This window comes from Vipera ursinii (genome assembly GCF_947247035.1).
Source record: "Vipera ursinii genome assembly, chromosome: 1".
Lineage (NCBI taxonomy): Eukaryota > Metazoa > Chordata > Lepidosauria > Squamata > Viperidae > Vipera > Vipera ursinii.
In genome coordinates, this window is record NC_139512.1 from 344,086,300 (window position 1) to 344,106,827 (window position 20,528).

General features: G+C 40.1%; 1 protein-coding gene across 2 annotated transcripts; it reads left to right on the plus strand.

Annotated features, from left to right (window-relative positions):
• Nucleotides 1-713: 713 nt before the first annotated feature.
• NCF1 (neutrophil cytosolic factor 1) lies at nucleotides 714-20,528 on the plus strand. 2 transcript variants are annotated; one of them, XM_083350181.1, is made up of 11 exons: nucleotides 714-952; nucleotides 3,260-3,340; nucleotides 6,320-6,395; nucleotides 10,756-10,921; nucleotides 12,818-12,873; nucleotides 13,641-13,763; nucleotides 13,869-13,976; nucleotides 15,103-15,220; nucleotides 16,972-17,079; nucleotides 17,694-17,833; nucleotides 18,562-20,528. In XM_083350181.1, exons 1-11 carry the CDS (start codon nucleotides 875-877, stop codon nucleotides 18,666-18,668), a joined length of 1,161 nt encoding a protein of 386 aa, XP_083206307.1. In that variant the 5' UTR covers nucleotides 714-874; the 3' UTR covers nucleotides 18,669-20,528. The 2 variants fall into 2 exon arrangements, with proteins under 2 accessions (XP_083206307.1, XP_083206308.1); XM_083350182.1 differs by lacking the exon at nucleotides 714-952 and having other exon boundaries at nucleotides 3,277-3,340; nucleotides 6,324-6,395.

Sequence of the window (20,528 nt, forward strand, 5' to 3'; positions counted from 1 at the left end):
TATTAATAGATTATCACTTCCCTTATGTACTAACACATGGGCCTCATCAGGGAGATAGCAAAATCAGGAAGATGTCGGATGTGTCACTGGGACTGAAGCCCCGCCCCTTTTGCAGGTGCATGGAATGTTGACACACATACAAAAGAGGCGGAGCTACGACATCACACTCAGCATCTTCCAGATTTGAACACAAGGTAGAGTCAGGTGTTCTGTTTATTTATTTGACATATCTCTGTGCTCCTGCAAAACAACTATTAACAGGTTATGTAGGAAAAGACAATACCATTTAAATACGCCCAGTACAATAAAAATACAAGACATTTTTTTAAAAAGATGACACTGGAGCGCAGAAAGTTTCTCTGAATTGGCCCGGTCTTTCAAAACATCTGCAAAATCAGCAAAACGGGAGCTGATCTAATCTCTATAGTGCAGGTGTTCCATGTTGGGGTAGAAACGTTGTACCTCTTCACCTCAGCACCTGAACCTCCACAAAGTGTGAGGTTTGTAGCTGTTTCTCCTGGCAGATCTTACTGGTCAGGCTGACACTGACTGGAGTAAGTGATCCTGCGGGAGTCTGATGCTGAGACGTGAAAGGTTTTGCAGTCCAAACCAGTTTGTACGACTGAGATGAGGCCTAGATCCCCAAAGGTGCAACCGAACTGAAACCAACGCCCAGCAAAAAAAGCGAATGAAAACACAGAGAAGGAAGGAAATCGAAAACAAAATCCTGGGCCAGCAATGCGGGAAAATCGGACTTCCCCTTTTGTGGTATATAAAAGCTGAAGTCAGAACGGCACAAGAGCTCACCAGAAAAGCGCAAGGCGGGCCATTCCTACCACGAATACAAAGGACCTGCCAGTTCCCAGCAGCAGAGATGGGTGAATCAATCATCTACATCAGGCATATCGAGTTGCTGGGATTTGAGAAGCGATTTTTCCCCAGCCAGCATTATGTAAGTACTTGGAGACTGACAGCCTGATTTAAGAAGCTGAATCTGACTTCTGGAGAGGCTGGGAGTAGAACAAACTGATGGACTTCTTTAATAGCTCAGAAAAGCGATTGAACTTATTTAAAATGTCCTGGGGGAACTGACTCCATTTGGAGATTAAGCATGCATACCACTATTAAAAGGTCCCTGATTTAATCCCCAGCTTTGGCAGTTACAGAAGGGAGAGAGGTAGGAGTCTAAACATCAGCACAGACAATACTGCCATCTCATCTTCCCCTATAATGCAGGTCTTTGCAACAATGAGAGTTCAGTGGAGCAGAATAGAACATAGTGAAAGGAATGAATTTTTCAAAGATTCTGAGAAAAAGACTTAAATCAGACTTAATTTGGCCAGCTGTAGACCCAGCAGTTGCACTGGATTTGGTTAGTTTTTAACTTTAAGTTAAGCCTTGGTGGCTTAACGTATGTTAACTTATCTCTCTTGGTTAGCTTGCATTTCAATGTAATGCACAAAATGAGAAAATGGATCACTCAGTGTGGAAAGTTAAAGGGAGTGCTGTGCACAGCTGGATAGGATACCAAGTCCAACTTCCAGATTAGGAAATCAGATGGCCTCCAGCTGAATCCTACAAATCCTACATCCCACAAAGAGAAACCCGTACTTTTCAGTTCCATTGCAAAGTGCTCTATTCCCTAAACATTCAACATCTGCCTTCTTGTCATTGAAGGCCATTAATTGATGGGGGGGGGAGAGAGAGAGATGCCAGCACTTTTTAAGTATCTGAAAGAGTGCCTTGCACATTGAGAAGATGAAAAATGAGTTTTAAAAAATGCTGCCATATCATCCTCAGATTGAGAGTCCAGTCTTTTTGAGAATCCATGTTGCTCTTTGTACCAATGAGTTTCTTGGATTCTTCTTTCAAATGTGGACAAGAGAACTGAGGTTGAGGATTAATGCTGAATATATTCTGTTAATTCCAGCCCACTTCTCAAACTTACCAAGATACTGTTGCGTTTTATTTCTGTCTTCTACCCTCCTAGCCTTCCAAAAAGCACCGAGACTTAGCTTCGCACCCCAGCCCTAGGTTAGAATGAGATAGATGAGAGGATGTAATGAGGGACTGTATGGTGGAAGTTTAACTTTGGTGCCAGGTTTTTAATAATTATGGTTTTAATGGATTTAATGGGGTACTGTTTTTATTATTGATATTATTTTAATTGTTGATTGGGAGCCTCTCAGAGTTTGACATAAGATGGGCAGCTAAATAAATATTTTAGCTGGCCCATCCAAATAAGATTGTCTGCAAACTGCAAACATCTTCTGCAAATGGAATAAAAGCATTACCTCCAACCTGTTCTCAAATTATTAATTAAAAATTAAGAGAACAAGGTCTAGGACTAAACTTTGTGATCCCGCTCACTATTCAGTTGTCAATATTCAAACCCCACTCTGGTCTGATGAGGAACTATTGATGTGCCCCTTTGAGTATAATTTATTTACCATATGGCACATTCACATCATATTTCAGTGAAAAGGAATACAAGGGTAAAATACAAAACATAGAATATAACATATGAAATCTTAAGATTACAAACATATATCTAAGTTACAAATATATATTTTTACTTCATTTATCACAGCCAGGAAATCAGCAAAATTTCCATTATAGGCCACGTTTTGACACTCTGTCACTATGCGCTGGGTCACAATTCAGTGATGGTGTTTTGCCTCATTTATAGAGGGTAACTGCAGAATTCGGTTCAATGTTATCCATATCATAAGAGCTGGTCAAATCCAGGTGATTTTTCCCAAGAAGTAGGAAAACCTTTGATACTGAGGAGGCAGTGGTGGGATTCAAATATGTGAACAACCAGTTATCTGTGTGGATGCCTCTTCCGGAAGTCCATTCTGAGCCTGGGCAATAAAAAATTAGCTACTGGTTCTGCTTAAGTGGTGCGAACTGGCTGAATCCCACCACTGTGTGGAGGGCAATTTTCTATCCTGTGCTGTTTTGAGCATGATTGTAGAGCCAGTGTGTACTTTATAGTCCTCCCCCTAGTCAAACCCACAGATAACTAGCTTTCTAATCAGAATGCCATGACAAAGGTTTGCTGAAATCAAGCCAGAACTCAATTACAATGTATTATCTTAAAGAGGTTACCTGTTCTTTAAGTAAGATAGTATACACCTAGAATATAAAACAATATTTTCATATTCCGGAACATGAATGAATGATCAGTAAGGCAAAGAAAATGAAAAAGAAAATAGTTGGAAATCATTGTTGATTTTAAATGCTGTGCTTTATTCAGGTTTATATGTTTCTGGTGAAATGGCAAGATTTGACAGAAAAAGTTGTGTATCGGAAGTTCACGGAGATCTATGAGTTCCATGTAAGTATGGATTGGATCTGAATGTTTTATTATTAGATTAGATTTGGGGGAAGGTTGTGAAAATAATAATGACTCAAATTAAGTTTCCACCAGTTTTAAACTGTGAATCTAATTGTAGATTTCCCCATACATAAGTATTATTTATTATTAAACAACATTATGTATGTATCTCAGGTTCTTTGGAAGTATTTGATAGGTGGACAAAAATGCCAAATCCAGTCTAAACATCTGGCTGACTGTGTGACCAGCCATTATACCTAGAGCCATGTGGGGAAAAAATCTGAGGACTGAATGGTGAGAAGTGAGCATAAACTCAGGCAGAATCCTCAAGGCCACCTCAATTTAGTTCCATCATATTTGGCTTCCCAAAGTAGAAATGAATAAGGAAGCTTTTAAGCTTAACCTAGACATTTGCTGGTAAGCTCAACTGAGAGCAACTTCTGGCAGTCAAGGGACTGTTTCTCCTGTGTATAGTTCCCACATCAAGATTGGTCTTGTGTTTTTGTTTTGTTTTTTAAATGCAGCTGGTTGGCATTTTTATACTTTCTGGATTATGAAATCATGAAGCTTTCCCATGTTGTGAAAGTGGAGGAAACCCACAAAGAAGCAATTGGTTAATACTATTTTTCTTTGTGCAGCATAGGTTTTTTTTTTAGTTTCTGAGTGTGTACGTGCTTGTCTGAAAGCATTAGGAAGGTACTTTCTTTGACTCAGGAGTTCAAGAAAGAGAGCCTTTTTAATTCTGTATGTTTCAACTCCCTTTCTTTTCCTACGATAGCCCTGTTTCTGGTTCCCTTTCCTAGGAAAGGAAGATCAATCCAGGGCTGTCAGGCAGAGTTGGCACAAAATGCTGTCAGAAGAATAATTTGGGGGTCCAACCTGAGCCAGGGTTGTGCAGGAATAAATAAAAATGAAATCCAGACAGTTGTGAAGAAAGGAGAAATATTTATTCCCAAGAGCAAAAAGATTTGCTTTGGGGGCAGCTACAGAGAAATGGTATACAGCGAGATTGTTTTATAGGTCAGTGGTGGTGAACCTTTTGGAGATCGAGTGCCCAAACTGCAACTCAAAACCCACTTATGTATTGTTGGGTGCCGAGTGGGTGTGGCCCATTGGGTGGGCGTAGCCCATTGGCTGGGCATGGCCCATTGGCTGGGCATGGCCCATTGGCTGGGCGTGGCTGTGATGGTAATGGCAGACTGGGTGGGACTAAAAAGTTCAATCAATTCCAACTTTGCGAGATCTTTTTCTCCCCGCGAGAAGTTGAAATTGATTGATTGATTGAACCTTTTTTTCCCCCACACGGCAGCGAAGGCCTAAAGCGAAAAGGTTTTATAAAACCCAGCTGAAGGCCTAGGACTGGGGCGAGGGCATGCGTGTCCACAGAGAGGGCTCTGCGTGCCACCTGTGGCATGCGTGCCATAGGTTCGCCACCACAGTCCTAGGTAATGATTCTAGGATGACACTTGAGGGATGTGGGTGTGCGTGTAGGTACATGCCATCTATAATATTTATTCTTGCGAACATGCAGATCCTCTGGGAGACCATTTTAATTAGTATTTGTGTTTACAGACCTTCTCTTTTGATATGTGGATTAGATCTGGGTAACTTATTTGGGGGGGGATTGAGGAAGATTTCCCCCTATTTGCTATTTTTACTTGATTAACTTAATTTCAGCTTGGCTATAAATTATCTAGTGGAGACACTGATTCTCAGTCCATTGATAATGTTTGAGGGAAGAGTAAGAATGTATAAAGAATGAAATATATTTTGATGTAAGACTTCCCACAATGTAGACTAATATAGACTAAACTGAACGTTTATGTGTAGTTTCTCCATGTTCTGAGAGAACCAGATGTTAGACCTTGGGAAAAGGGACAAGAATTCCCCAGGCATATGCAGACGGTTATTTTCTAAATTACAGTGAGTTTTGTTGTTACAGAGCTTTTCAAGTAAATAATTTCTGTTGATCTCTATGATATACAATGGGCAGGGCACATTTGGTGAACGTGGCAGCAGTAGTTTTTGGGTTGTGAGAACCCAGCCTCATCCCCTCTCATGGATAGAAAGTAGTTGGTTCGCAGGGAGAAAGCATTCCTTGCACTTCTAGAGGTCAGCATGCTTCCAAAGATGGTCCATGTAGTCCATGTGTCATATACAGCTTAGTTAGTCTTCTAAATCCTTCTTGCTGCTCCTTAACTGTAGAACTGACCACACCACTATTTACCCCCCAAAAGGTCTGAATCTATCCTGGGCAAATCATTGTCCCTGTTTTGTTCTGATTTAAGCATATTATCTGCATAAATACTGAGGCACCATGTTATTTACAAGCTACAATTTCTATATCAGTAGAATGAAGGGTTGCTGTTTATATTTTTAAAACAAGGAATATTGGTTTCTAAATCCGTGGGCAGTGGATCACCCAAGGGAAAGAGTAGGCAATAAGGACTAATCCACTTTTGTTTTTAAATGTATATTTAATAAAATTTTCTAAAAAAAAAGGAATGTTTGGTGGTGGAATGGATGATGCTCATCAAGCATCTGTTACTATGATCATTAGCTTTGAAGCATGAGCTGGGGGACTTTCTGGGGCTAACTTACTAACTGGTTTTTATACTTCTAATGGGGCAAGGAAAGCATTTCCCAGTCAGAAGCCGATATCTAGCACTCTTCATTTACAGAAGCAGTCTTGGATCACTATAGATTATGACTAAATTATGAAAAATGAGCACCCTTAGCCTTTTAGGCAGTAACCCACAGGAAGTTGCCAACTAAATTTCCAGAAAATTTTCTACAACTATGCAGCTGGTAGAAATTTAGTAGTCAGGACTCCTTCCCTTCCCCAACCACTCCTGGTATCAAAGCAATGGAGAAGAAAAAGCCACTTTCTTCAGTTCTATTAGATAATGCTTAATGGTGAATTGACCTAGACTTTCAGTTAGATTCTGAAACTGATCTTTTGTTCTTTTCTCTTGCTAGAAAGATTTGAAGGAAATGTTTCCAATTGAATCTGGGGAAATCAACACAGAGAGCAGGATAATCCCACACTTGGCAGGTAATTAACCTAATTGTAGCTGCAGTTAGTTGTGATGAAACTGCATAAAGTTGAAGTTGGCATGGGTTAGTTCCACCTGCTGTTTTCAAATATGTTTTCCTTGTCCCACCCTTGACTGTTTTTGGCACCCGTATGAAGCATCTATGGATGGACCATTTCAACTGGCTTCCTGATTGCCTAGGGCACAGGTTGGGAACCCATGGCTCTGGAGCCGCATGCGGCTCTTTCAGCCTTCTCCTGCGGCTCCCAGTCCTCTGCCGTTTGCAGAGAGAGAGACAGAGAGAGGCACTTGCGCTTCCTCTCTCTCTCTCTCTCTCTCTCTCTCTCTCTCTCTCTCTCGTGTGTGTGTGTGTGTGTGTGTGTGTGTGTGTGTGTGTGTGTGTGTAAAAAAGAGAGTGGCCTCACGCTGATCTCCAAGAAGCTGACAATAAGCAGGGCAGGAGAGCCAGCCCAATAAGAATGTGTGTCAGCTTGTCCAAGAACAGTGTGAAGCCACTCATGCACAGCAGCCTCTATTTCTTTTTAATTAAACTCTTCAATCAAGCTTCCCCCCTCGCATGTGTGTGCGTGCACACACACGTTTTGCGGCTCCCAGTGTTTTTTTCCTCTGGGAAACGGGTCCAAGTGGCTCTTTGAGTGTTTAAGGTTGCCGACCCCTGGCCTAGGGCAAAGGCAACCTGTGGCCATTGTGAAGTTGCCCTCTAGCTGCAACCAGAATTGCTTCTGGTGAGGGTTGCTGGGAATTGTAGCTTAAGGGCTACAGGTTCTCTGCTTCTGGATAAAATGAAATCAGCTAAGTTTATATAACACAAAACTACCTACTGGTCCATATTGTTCATTTTTCTACTGCATAGCTTCTTCTATTTCTATAATTAGCTGAACAAACCAGAAAGACATGTAATTACAATATAGCAATGGCAATAATACTTAGACTTATATACCCCTTCATAGTGCTTTACAGCACTCTCTGAGCAGTTTAAAAATAGCATATTGCCTCCAACAAGCTGGGTCCTCATTTTAATGACCTCAGAAGGATGGAAAGTTGAGTCAACCCTGAGCCGGTCATGATCGAAATGCTGGCAGTGAGCAGAGTTAGTCTGCAATACTGCATTCTAACCACTGTGCCACCACATCTCCTAATGATATAAAACTCTACAGCTCTTGTAATACGATATAAAACTCAGACTGTGGCTTGTTTTCCATATAAGCCAGGTTTTATAGATCAAACCTAACAAAGAAGGAGATTTGCAACACATCAAACTTAGTTCCCCTCTTGGCCTAAGGTTTCTTCTAATCTTGCCCCAATCTAGCACTGAAGTTGTTACCTAATTCAGTAATGAAAATGTCTGCAAGAAAATAACTAAAAAGGTTAAATCAGGGCAACTTTAACTTTTAATCTTTTTAGATATTTTTTGGCCTGGATGACTGTGTCTTCTTTGACACTGTCTACAAGAAAACAGCCATGTTCAGTGAGCACCAAGGATTCCACAGTTCAACCCTGAGCTACATATATTCCCTTCTATTAGTATTGGTCCCAATATAGAAGAGGAGCTATATGCAAACCAAACACAGGCAAAATTCTTTCATACACATGCCAGATGCCATCAAGATATTTGGGCAGTACTTGTGTTGTTGCTGTAACAGTCCAGCTAGCTAGCAGAATCCCAAAGCCCCATTGTATGTTTAAAGACATGCACAAGAATTTGAGGTTCGTCAAGGTTTATTGGACAGCACAGAAAATGGGAGGCCACATTCACCAGACTGGAACAATATCTGTAATGGGAGAGGTCACATCACTTTGCTGGGGTGGTTTCCTTCAATTTTCCATCGACCTTGTGGGAGGGGGTTGTCTTATACAGTATATATATCAGTATATTAACCTTATTTTAGAACATTGCTATTTTGGTTTGATTCCTGCTTCACAATAGAAATTATGACACTGATTTTCTGCAATTGTAACCAGAGAGAAATTCATAAAGCTACAGAAGGCACACCAGGTGTTGCATTCATGAGGAAGCATCAGATTGCCTGGTTTGTGTCACTGGTTGGGCTTTCCTAAGTTTTCTTAGGCCCTGAAGTTTTTTTTAAAAAACCAAAACTAGCAGCATTTCATGAAAATAACAACAGTAAATGGATGGGAAAAGTTGAATGGTTTCATGCTGAATAGGACCGATCTCTGAAAATTCCCCCACTTGCTTACACATAAGCTAACATTTTAATGAACAAATTATTGTTGTCATTACTGGATTATAGACCTAGAATGACTGAAATTCTATCTTAAAAGCCAACTCTTCCTCCAACCACCAGATGTCTGGAGTTTTATTAAAGTGGAACTGAGACCATGATAGGTTCAAAAGAAATCTTTCCCCAAGGTTTTCCAGCTTCCTTAAACTGAAGGTTTCGATATTTTCATGTTGTGCCCAGATTTACACTAATTTTGGGAATGATCGAATTACTACATATGTATGCAAGTTCTGGGTTTTTGCACACTAACCTAACGTGATATGTAGAGGTTAACTTGGAAAACTTGTATTATGGGCCAGAGGCTGATGACTGACAAGCAGCCAAACATAGCCAGTACTGATGACAGGTGGTTTCTGAAGATAGGGCCCATACTTGCAAGCAAGCAGCCTTGAAACTGCCTTGTGTTGAGCCCATTCTCTTATAGAAGGACAGCCATTATGAGAGCTCCTTCATATTTCTCCTGCTTTCTTTGCCTCTCTTGGCAGGAACAGACTGTTGGGAAGTGCTGCCTTAGCGCATTGATTGAGACCTGTTTCCAACTAGCATTCTAAGCCATTACTTAACTGTGGCTTGTTGATTAACCACATTTGGTTGGGTTCACACAACTTCTTACATCATAAACATTCATAAAATGTTTATAAATTATTATTATTATTATAAAAGCCAGAACTGGAATTCATATACAAGGCTAAGTCCAAGTCAAACAAGCTGCATTTATTGCCCAGAGAACTCAGACTTAGGAATGTTGTCAGAGCTGCCATCATGCGCTTGAACTCCCCATTCGCTAGCTGTCAGTCTGCCATGAACTATGGGGGGGGAGGGACCTGGACAGGAAGGGGAAAGTGAAACAGATGAATGCTTGGGGGAAAGTGAAACTGATGAAGTTGTTGGGAAGAAGCCTGCCTCTCAGAGACAAGTCCTCAAGAGATAAGATAAGATAAGATAAGATAAGATAAGATAAGATAAGATAAGATAAGATAAGATAAGATAAGATTTGTTGTCTTTTTTTTTACTGTGAGCACAACGGCACACATCAAAAATGAAATTTAATTGCCCGTTCCCAAACACATACATGACACACACCTAAAACATACTATAAACAACATATGTATAGATCTACAATCCTACATATAAAAAGGTAAAGGTTCCCCCGCACATGTGTGCTAGTCGTTTCTGACTCTAGGGGCCAGTGCTCATCTTCGTTTCAAAGCCGAAGAGCCAGCGCTTGTCCGAGGACATCTCCGTGGTCATGTGGCCGGCATGACTAGATGCCAAAGGCGCACGGAACGCTGTTACCTTCCCACCGTAGTGGTCCCTATTTTTCTACTTGCATTTTTACGTGCTTTCGAACTGCTAGGTTGGCAGAAGCTGGGACAAGTAACAGGTGCTCACTCTGCTATGCGGCACTCGGGATTCGACCCGCCAAACTGCCGACCTTCTGATCGACAAGCTCAGCGTCCTAACCCACTGAGCCACCGTGTCCCATCCTACATATACATAACAATAAAATATTAAATACTGTCCATCCTGAATATATAACGGAAGGAGGAAGCCTGAGAGTTCACAAAGTTAATGCTGTATGGAATGAAACTATGGTTGAACCTCTTTCAAAATTGGTTGGACGATGAGGGGGACCAGCAATGGGAAGAGTCTAGGTAGGGAAAAATTAAAGTTAGAGATTTGGTGTGCGAACTTCAGTTCTGGTTTTGCTACGCTGTAATCGACTTTTAGTAAAAGTATATATTTCACTACAAATGGAGTTGAGGGTCTTTCTTAACTAAAGGACCAAGTTGGGGCAGGTCTAACCAATGTCCTCAAAAGTCTTCTATTTCACTCAACTCATAATCTGCATTGTAGAATGTGATTATGGCAATTTGTGAAAGGTGACTCAGGGCTTAATTGATTCTCTTTCCTTTAATTTTCTTTCCTTCCTTTTCTCTTGCTGGAAGCTCAAATCACACAGAAGAGAAAGAAATGTCCAGGATGTGAGAATATGGAGCAAAATCTCTGCCTTGGGTTTTGGGGAAGTACACCAGTTTAGAGTTGACTGTTCTGGAGCAGATGGGTAAATAGACTCATCTGAGATAAGATGTGTTTGCTTCCTTTCTCTGTCTAGCCCCAAAGTGGATTGACAGCCAACGGGCCACTGAAAACCGGCAAAATACTCTGTCCGAGTACTTCTCTGCCTTGATCAATCTTCCGCGCAAGATCTCCCGTTGTGCGCTTATCTTAAACTTCTTCAAAGTCAGACCAGATGATTTGAACCCATCTACTGCAAATCAGTGAGTATTGGCCAGGCTCTGGAAGATGCAGATTGGGACATCCATGTTTTGTGCAACCAATGCTTATAAAATCAAGCATAGTTGCTTGATAAATATGGTAAGCCATTCACAGTGGCTCACAATCGTGGCTTAATCCCAGATGCATGTACTGTATATATGCAAAATGAAATGACTGAATTCATGCAATACACTAAGCCCAAATCAAACAAAACCACACAATGCATGACCACAGGCATAGATTTAAATGGAAACTAGAAGAACTGCAATAGGAAATGGGTTTGTTCTTATCTTGAGCCTGGCATTGACATTATCGCATCCACATTTACCCTGTGTGTTACCAGGTAGTTTTTCTGCATAATGCAACCTCTGCAGATTTAGATAGGAAAATTGCCAGAGGAGATAAGGAGGATAACAAGGAAGGAAATTCCCTAAAAGTTATTTATTGCAGAAACACAGTTGGAACCGGAGGGTGGCTGTACTCAAACGTAGCCTTGCCCAAAGAGTTTTTATTTTATATATCATCTAATTAACCCTTAGTGGTGGTAAGTGCCACATGAAATGGTCCAGGGCTTTGCAATCTCAGAGTCTGAGGACATTTATTTTGGGAAATCCTGCGGTGAAGATGGAATTGCAAAAATGAAACAACAACAAAAAAAATCCATCCACATTTTTTTGTTTGTGCGTGATGCAAGAGTGTAACTCTGCAGAGCTTGTTGGCAAATTATTTCTGTAAATGAAGACACTCTTGCCTCATTCCTTCTCCTGTAGGTGAATCTACTTTTATTACTTTGAGAAGCTGCACCATGAGCACTCATGGGGTGTTGAGGGCCACAATCCAAAACAGTGAAATCAGGAAGTGTTTAGGACAGGGGGACTTGAGGAGAAAAATGAAAGCCTTATAGTATGTCTCTGTATTTCGCCCCTTCACACCTCCAAATTCCTCTCCAAATATAATCAAAAGATTGAAACTTTCAGCCCACTTGGAATTTGCCCTTTATCAGTTGGATGCTCAGTTGATAAAGAACAAAATGCACAAGTGTCCTGCTGTTTCCCCTTTTCTTAGCCAGCAATTAGGGAGCTTGGAGGTTTTTCCTTGTCTTTCCCTTTGGTGCGAACTGACTGGCAAGTAGGGGGAAACGTGTTGTGGAACTACCCATCTGCAATTCTAAGTTTTGCATTTTGTTTAGAACTTATCACTTTTTCCTTTCTTGAGCTACTGCTGCAGCCATTGACTGTGGTTTCAAGTCTTTGAGAAAGAATCTTATTGAAAGTTTATGACAGATCGTACCATACTGCTTGCAATGTGATTTTTAATGCAAATGGAATGATGGCTTAGCAGCCAGGGAGCTTCCCCTGGTACAAATCTTTAGTTGTTTTCTTGATTATATGCTCATCAAGTCAATGTCAGCTGTTAGCCACCACATGGGTAGACTTCCCTGGGATACTCAGTTATTTTTATTAATAACAATAAACAACCTGTTCTGAAGTCAACGCTCAATGCTGGCTGGGGAATTCTGCTTGTTGAAGTCCACAACATTGCCCTACAGGGATGGGGCTTTTGAATGTCAGTTGACCAGCCCCAGCCTTTCCACTGTATCTTAAAAAAACATTGCAATGAACATCCTTGGATGCATTTAAATGAATGTTCCCCCACTTAATGTCTCACAAAACCCCATCAAGTTCTCAAAACCCCTCAAAATTCTATGGGACTCTGTTTGAAACTCCCTGGACTAAAGCATAGAATTTGATCAATCTCACTACACCTTCATCAGGATCAGAGGCCCAGCCTAGAAATAAGGAAAGAGTCCAGTGGTTTGCTAAGGGCTATTTCATTTACATTGGTGGCTAATCGGTGAGGCCTGAGATAGTAACAAGTCTTGTCCTTACTCCCTGCAGCCCCAAGAAACCAGAAGCATTCCTGATGCCAAAAGATTCAAAGAAGATTGCAACAGGTAAGTCAATGGGAGTGTCAAAAGGAACCATTTCTGTCGTCTTTTGCATTGGTTCCTGAGTTGGTTGCATCTGTGTTGAGAACGAAGGGTTGCTGGGATGTTTCTGCACTAAATCTGGGTTCCCTAAGCCATCAGGGTGCCCACTGTGAGGCAAAACAGAATACTGGATTAGATAGGTCTTTGATCTGTTCCAATGGGCTCTTCCTATCTCTTCACTGCCCTTCCTGCAGGCTTTTATTATTACTTTCAGGAAGCTTTAATTCATAGTTTATCATGAGGACTAGAAACATGCATTTAAAGAAGAATGGCATTGGGAAAAACTTTTAAAAATGAAAGCTTTCAGCGCTCAAGTCCAGCTTCTAGACTTGAAATCTCTTATTTTACTAACTCTGGAAGTTATCTCTTTGTTTCTGAAAATAACCTCTTCATACCGTATGTATGCTGCTCCTATTAGCTGCTTAGAATCCCTTTTTAAATTGAAGTGGCTACAAAGCAACATATAATGTAGTGAATAAACTAAATACATAAACTGAGATTTCTCCTTGCAAAAAGATTGTCCCTGCTCTCAGGTTTACAACTTGAAAAGATAACTGTGCCAAGGAAAAAAGAGACGGAGAGGAAAGAGGTGAATCTCTTCAGGTGGACACAAATCAAAGATCATCCCCGTCCTCTTTTAATAGCTCTTGGCTAACCCAGTTCTGTTAAATGTTGGCTCCAGTTGGGTCCTCTGGTCTTCTAATTTCATCGGTGTCTCCTTTTTTTTGTAGACATCACAAGCCCAATCATCCTACAGACTTACCGTGTGATTGCTGACTATGAGAAGAACTCTAGCACTGAGATGGCCATGAAAGTGGGAGACATGGTAGATGTGGTGGAGAAGAGTGAAAGTGGTAAGAAAGAAGCTGGGTAATATTTTTTTTTCCATCTTGCGGTGGACTGGGGATTTTACTCAGTAAAAAAACCCCTTCTTTTTCTATCATGGTTATTCATTTCAGGATGGTGGTTTTGTCAGCAAAAGAATAAACGAGGTTGGGTACCAGCTGCTTACCTAGAACCAATGGATAGTCCAGATGAAGCTGAAGAACAGGAGCCCAACTATGCAGGTGAATGAACTTTACTGTTAGATTTGAGGTTGTCATCAGTCTAAGGACCGTGCTGAGCAAGGCCCCAGTTTAGCTCTAGAACAAGGGTCTTCAAACTTGGCCCTTTTATGACTCGTGGACTTCAACTCCCAGAATTCTTCAGCCAGAGTGCCTGGCTGAGGAATTCTGGGAGTTGAAGTCCACAAGTCATAAAAGAGCCAAGGTTACCTATCCCTGGTTTAGACAAAGGGGAGTGTCTCCATCCCAAGGGTGTGGTTGTGACAGGGGGAAAAGGGAGGTATGCCATCAACTATGCTTCTAAAAGCATAGTTTATGTATATTATACCTAACGTAACATAATGTATGTGAAATAAATAAATAATAGAGTACTATATCTGCAAAATTTACTGCCACATTTATTAATGATCAATACACACTAAACAAGCAGTACAGTATGTGTGTTTCAGTGATCAATAAGCAATGAAAATATCAAATTATTAATAAATATTGAGTAAAAATTAAAATAAATATGATCAATTGATATAAAGGTAAACTGGGATGGCTTTGCAAAGTCTCATTCTACTTCAGCTGCATGACTTATTAATCAGCAGTAACTTACTGTAAATATTGCAGTTTCCTTAACATAAAATCATACATTTTTGTAAAATAAAAGTTGCCATTAATGACTTCCTTCCTGCTCACTAAAGGGAATCTACTGTGTTTTAAAAACATATACAGTATTATTGTTTAGCCTATTTTCCCATTAAAATGCCTCATTAACTGATAAAATATTCATCATTATAAAAAGACATTTAAAAGAGGTTGCTGGTTGAAGCTAATTTAAATGAAATATAAAAATATGATTTAAATTTGTCTAAAGCGTTTATTGTCCCTCAGAATTTGTTTCATCTCCAACTTGAGTTTGTCCCTCTTTTGCCTTTCACACTTTGGATGCATAAGCTGTTTTCACCCTCCACAGTCCAATCTGTAAAATGGGTAGCTGAGTGAAATCAAGATTTAAAACATGAATGAAAGCAGTTAAATGTTTTTGGGCACTTGATATCAGTTTCAATTCAGAATCACTTCTTGTGAGATGGGCGGCCGTATAAATTTGATCAATCAATCAAATAAACTCTCTTCTTGCAAGGTGAACTCCATGTTGTCCGAAAAGGTTACACAGGTGCTCAGGAAGACGAGATTTCCCTGAAGGAAGGAGAAACCGTAGAAGTTATCCATAAACTGCTTGATGGTTGGTGGGTAGTCAGGTAAGGCTTCAGCCATGACTCTTTTCAAAGAGGAAGCAATGGAGATGTTCTGTCCTTGAACTTTTCACAAATTGTTCCCCTGCAAATGCACTGGGACAAATTTCAGATTTCTGACTAGAGAATCTAGTTGCCGAGCTTGGAGGACACCTCATTGAAGGTTCCTGCACCTGAATGTGGGAATGGCACTCATCAATGCCGGCTTTCCTGTTGGGCAAAGGTGGCCCCACTTACTGTTTGTTGAGATGTCTTCACAACCGAGCCTCCATCCTGTGGTGGTCTGACAGGATGCTATGAAACTAGCCCATTCTATCCAATTTTGGAGCAATTTGGGGGCTTGGTTTTTGGTCTAAAATGGGCCTTGAACTACCCAAATTAAAGTTGTGCAAATCCAGCCAAAGGATTTGCTTGTCCCAAAGGTGCTTTTTCCAAAAGGCAACTGGACTTTTTTTTTCTTTGAAAATATTTCACTTCTGAAGAACTGAAGGAGTTTCTTGGATGAAAAGCAAAACATTTTCGAAGAAACCCCCCCCCCAAGAAAGTCCAGTTCCCTTTTTGAAAAAGCACCTTTGGGACAACCATGACCTGGTTGAGACGCTCCATAGACCTAAATCCAGCCTAATGATATTAAGATCTGAGAACCCCTTGTCTGCACAGATGAATCTGCCAAAATCAATTTTCTCCAGTTTGGTTTCTCTCTTTTCAAGTTCTTTCGCTCTCCCATATGTGAAGTCATTTGTGAATGTGGTTGGAGTGCTTCAGGGTGAAACTCATGAGCATAGTCTTTCATCTTTAGTCATAATTCAGAGGCACAGGCATAACTTGCAGGCAGAAGTTCTAGGCTAATTCTGAGGTAAACTGGGGAAAAACCTTGACAGAAATTTTGCAGGGCAATTGCTGATCCTGTGGTTGATCTCCATGCCATTGACAACACATGGAGACAGAACTCCAATTGTCCAATGTCCACATATTATTGCACCTTCAGTGTGGTGCTTAAAAGGCAAATCTCAGTCAACACAGAAAACCCAGATAGACCCCCAAAGAGGCCGTCAACAATCTGAAGTGACAGGTGTTAAAAAGAGGAAGTTTCAGCTGACAGCCATCTGCTGAGCATCTATGTATTGCAATATGTTATTAGGTTGAGAGCTAAATAAATCAGTGCGTGGGAGATAGCCCTGGAGCGTGACATGGTCTTATTCTGTTCAGCATTGTGTACCAATAGAAAAGAATATGTGTACTTCAGGTCCTTGGTGCTCTCTGAGCTTGGTTCTTTGCTTCCAGACATTTTACGACCCAACTAGGTAACATCATCAGTATTTATGTAGATTTCATCTTAATAATAATAATAAGAAGTTGGAAGGAACCTTGGATGTCATCTAGTCCAACCCCTTGCTAAGGCAGGAAACCCTATACCATTTCAGACAAATGGCTGTCCAGTCTCTTCTTAAAAACTTCCAGTGGTGGAGCATTCACCGCTTCTGGAGGCAGGTTGTTCCACTGGTTAGTTGTTCTAACTGTCAGGAAGTTTCTCCTTAGTTCTAGGTTGCTTCTCTCCTTGACTAGTTTCCATCCGTTGCTTCTTGTCCTGCGTTCAGGTGCTTTGGAGAATAGCTTGACTCCCTCTTCTCTGTGGCAGCCCCTGAGATATTGGAACACTTTTTTAGCAGGATCTTGCTATGGAGTGCAACCATGGTTCAAACTATCTCTGCTTGTTTATTTTACTGTGTCAATAAAATGGTCTTCTTAAACCTTAGGAAGGAAGAGACCACAGGCTACTATCCTTCAATGTATCTGCAGAAAGCAGGAGAGGAAAACGTGACTGAGAACAACCAGCTGAGGAATAAAACAGCACCACCTCGAAGGTAGAGTTGGTCTCCCTGGATGTTGGTTTGTTTTGAAGTGTTGGATTAAGACTGGTGAAACCAAACTTCAAGTCCATCCTCAGCCTTGGAAACTCACTGGGTGATTTTGGGTTGTTGTGGGGAATAAAATCAACAGTTTTCTTTAGAATCAATTTGGAGCCCCTAGATAAATCAAGATTTATAAATCAAGATTTAGTTTGCTTTAGCCTTTGGTCATAAGTAGACATTGTCAAGCACTTACCAAGTCTAATATCTGAATCAGGGGCTCAGATAAATGCGGATTTCTTCATTACTTTTCAGGACAAAGAAAAGATGAGATTTTTAAAATTAGCCAATTGTATGAAATTGCATAATCAAAAAAAAATGGAAAGGAGAAGTCATGGAATCCAACATTTTGCTCATTGCAAGATCCAAATCAAATCACAACTAGGGAACTATGGGGATTTTATAGGAAAATATATGGGAATCACCCTGATTGGAAACAATGAGAATTTTAGTCCATACACAAGGGATATGCCAAGTTGGAGAAAACCTGGCTTAGCAGATTCTCGTTATGTTATTCATGTGCTTATAATTCCACTGATGATTTTCCTTTCCTTCGGATGACTGGGCAGGTCTAGCATCAGCAATATCAAGAGCATCCACAAGCAAAGTCGCAGGCAGATCAGCCAGGAGACGTATAGGCGGAACAGCGTCAAATACATGCAAAGCAAAAAGCTGAAGAACAAATTAATGGACAAACCCAACACTATCGGTAAGTATGGGGAGCTGCAGAAAAACGCTCTTCCAAAATCCCTAATTTGGTGAAATATGAAAAGATAGCAAGGCACAAAACAACCTTCTCTGACCACTTAAGCCAGTGTTTCTCAACCTTGTCATCTTGAAGATGGATGGACTTCAACTCCCAGAATTCTCCAGCCAGCATAGCTGGCTGGGGAATTCTGGGAGTTAAAGTCCACCCATTTTCAAGTTGCCAGTTGACAGACACTGCTCTAAGCCTTTGTAAATTTGGTTTCTCTTGAGTTTTGATTATTTCTTCTTGATTATGTCTTTAATATGACATGCCCAACTCAAACACAATGACACTGGGCATTGGGCAAAAATCACCAGATGGGGTATTCTGGGATTTGAAGTCCACTCATGTTCAAGTTGCCAAGACTGACAAACACTAACTTAAACATTTAATTCTGGCTAAGCAGGTCCTTTCCTCACTTTTTATTGATACAAATGTCTTCACATGGAAGATTTGCATGGAAGATTTGTCCTGATATGATGGGCATATCTAATGTTGTGGCAAATTAAGCCTATGAATATTAATTCTTTAATGACCTCAGGGGTTGCACCATTACAGCTGCCAGATCTGAAAGAAAGGAAGTCTTGCTTTTCTCCACCACAAATCAGGAAGTCAGTTTGGAATGATGTAACAGGTTTTGCTGTATCATCTCAAGGCTGTTTTCCTCTCCCCTCCATTTTATTTTATAGAGGAAACAAATGAGAATGATGAAACGAAGCCCGCAATTCCTCCAAGACCCAGTAAAGATTTGATTCTCATTCGTTGTTCCGAGAGCACAAAAAGAAAAATCCAGTGAGGAACAAACTGAGGAATTTATTTTTCCGCCTTTGCTACCATCACTAAAAAGGACTCAAGTTATTCACAAAGGATCTCTGTTTTTGGAAGAGTTAATGCAAACGATGTCTAGTGTTCCCATTGCAGCTCTTGTGTTTAGAGAATATGATCTTTTTCTGCTTGTTTGACCAAACTTACAAGGGAAGAAAGGTGTTTAGAACATAGAATAATAGCATGTAGCTATTACAATTATACAATAATTATATAATTATAATTGCACATAGAATTTAGCACTGATGACTTCTTACAAATCCACTTTTTTCAGTCTCTTATTGTATAATCCATTAAATCAAGGTGGTAAAGCTATGCTGAATTGAGTTAGTGTTAAATCTGTTAAGTTTCCTGGATTAGTACATTTTGTCAACTGAGGCTGCTTAAAGAGTAGACTCTAGAGGGTATTTATAACTCAGTGTTCTTGGTTTCCCTAAGCGTGGGTTGTTTTCCTGCAGATGTTTTGTTACCAGCCTTGGTAATATCATCAGTGTAGAGAACCAAATGGAGTTTGTTGGTGGTTTATATAATAGTGGCTGCCCTGCCAGTTGTGACTGTTGTGTGATTTCTTCCTTGGATAATCAACAACTTTCACTCTTACAGATCACCCAAAATACCACGAACACAACGAGTCTTTTTTAGCTACTTTATGGCTCAAATGTATTGTCAGAATCCAGAAAACAGGTTAATTCAGTAGTCAGGTTAAGTGTGTTGTAAGACTTGCATTCATGCATCATTCTTAGCTAGTTAAAGTCCTAATAATAGTATTTTTCCTACATTGAAAATCTGCTTAGTTTTCACTTCCATTTGGTGTTTTGTTTGAGGGATGTTATTTTTCTTTGGTTTAGCTCCTTTGGTTAGTGTTCAATACATGTTAATGAAAAATGGTAGGTTTTGGTTTTATAATTGGTGTATTATATATGACTTCCATTGAGAGTGCAAATACATGACTGTATATATTGTTTTATCCTTTTTGCATGTGTTTAACTGCTGTTTAGTTCTCATTTACTGATTTTATCGTAATTACAGCATTACAATTGTTTTTCTTTCTGCAAATCCAGAAAAAGGGTGTTTATGAACCAAGTCACAGAGCAAGTGAGCACATATGTCCATAGATGTACTGAATCTTGATCAGTGAAATAGCTGGCACTGTCGGGCACACACATGCATTGAGCTTATGATTATTGGTTATGATAAGTCTATCAACTTAGTGTATTTATTTTTCATGTGCCAAAGATTGTTATCCACGTGTAAGATGTAGGTTGCTTTACATCCATTTTTGGATGTAAATACATTTTTGGATGTATTTGTAATAATGATGTTGTTAATTAATAAACAAGTTGAGGTAAAAAAGAGGGCTTTTAGTCTTCTTTTCAGCAAGTCATTTCCAATTAAACAGCAGTGGTTGTGACATAAAGGAAACCCTTTTATTGTACTTTAGACCTGCAGATTGCTCAAAAAAGCCTCTTGTGTAAGGTTCTGGGCAGAAAGGAATTTGCAAACATTTAAGAAGGCTGTTTTTGAGGAAAGTTGACCAATAATCTGAATTTTGAACTGCAAGTTGTGTAGGACCTCACAACTGCATGCCCTGTCCGGTTTACCATTTCAGCTTCCAACCAGTCTGATGTATGGCTGTATAGAAGTTAATAAAAACTTGGTTTCCTGGAAAGGTCTTGGGACTGACTGTGAAACCAGAGCTTACTTTATAAATGTTTGTGTATCTGCATTTTTTTATTATTCCATACACCTTGTTAATAATTTTTGTTATACAATTTTTAATCATATTTTCCTTATTGCTATTTTAATCTCACTGGACACAGAGATGGACGGC

Bases quoted from the DNA above. Each gene is read 5' to 3' on its own strand.
- NCF1 (XM_083350181.1), top strand. From the start codon at position 875: ATGGGTGAATCAATCATCTACATCAGGCATATCGAGTTGCTGGGATTT. The intron at 15,221-16,971 runs GTAAGGCTTCAG...CTTAAACCTTAG, and splicing joins GATGGTTGGTGGGTAGTCAG to GAAGGAAGAGACCACAGGCT. The intron at 17,834-18,561 runs GTAAGTATGGGG...TTTATTTTATAG, and splicing joins GGACAAACCCAACACTATCG to AGGAAACAAATGAGAATGAT.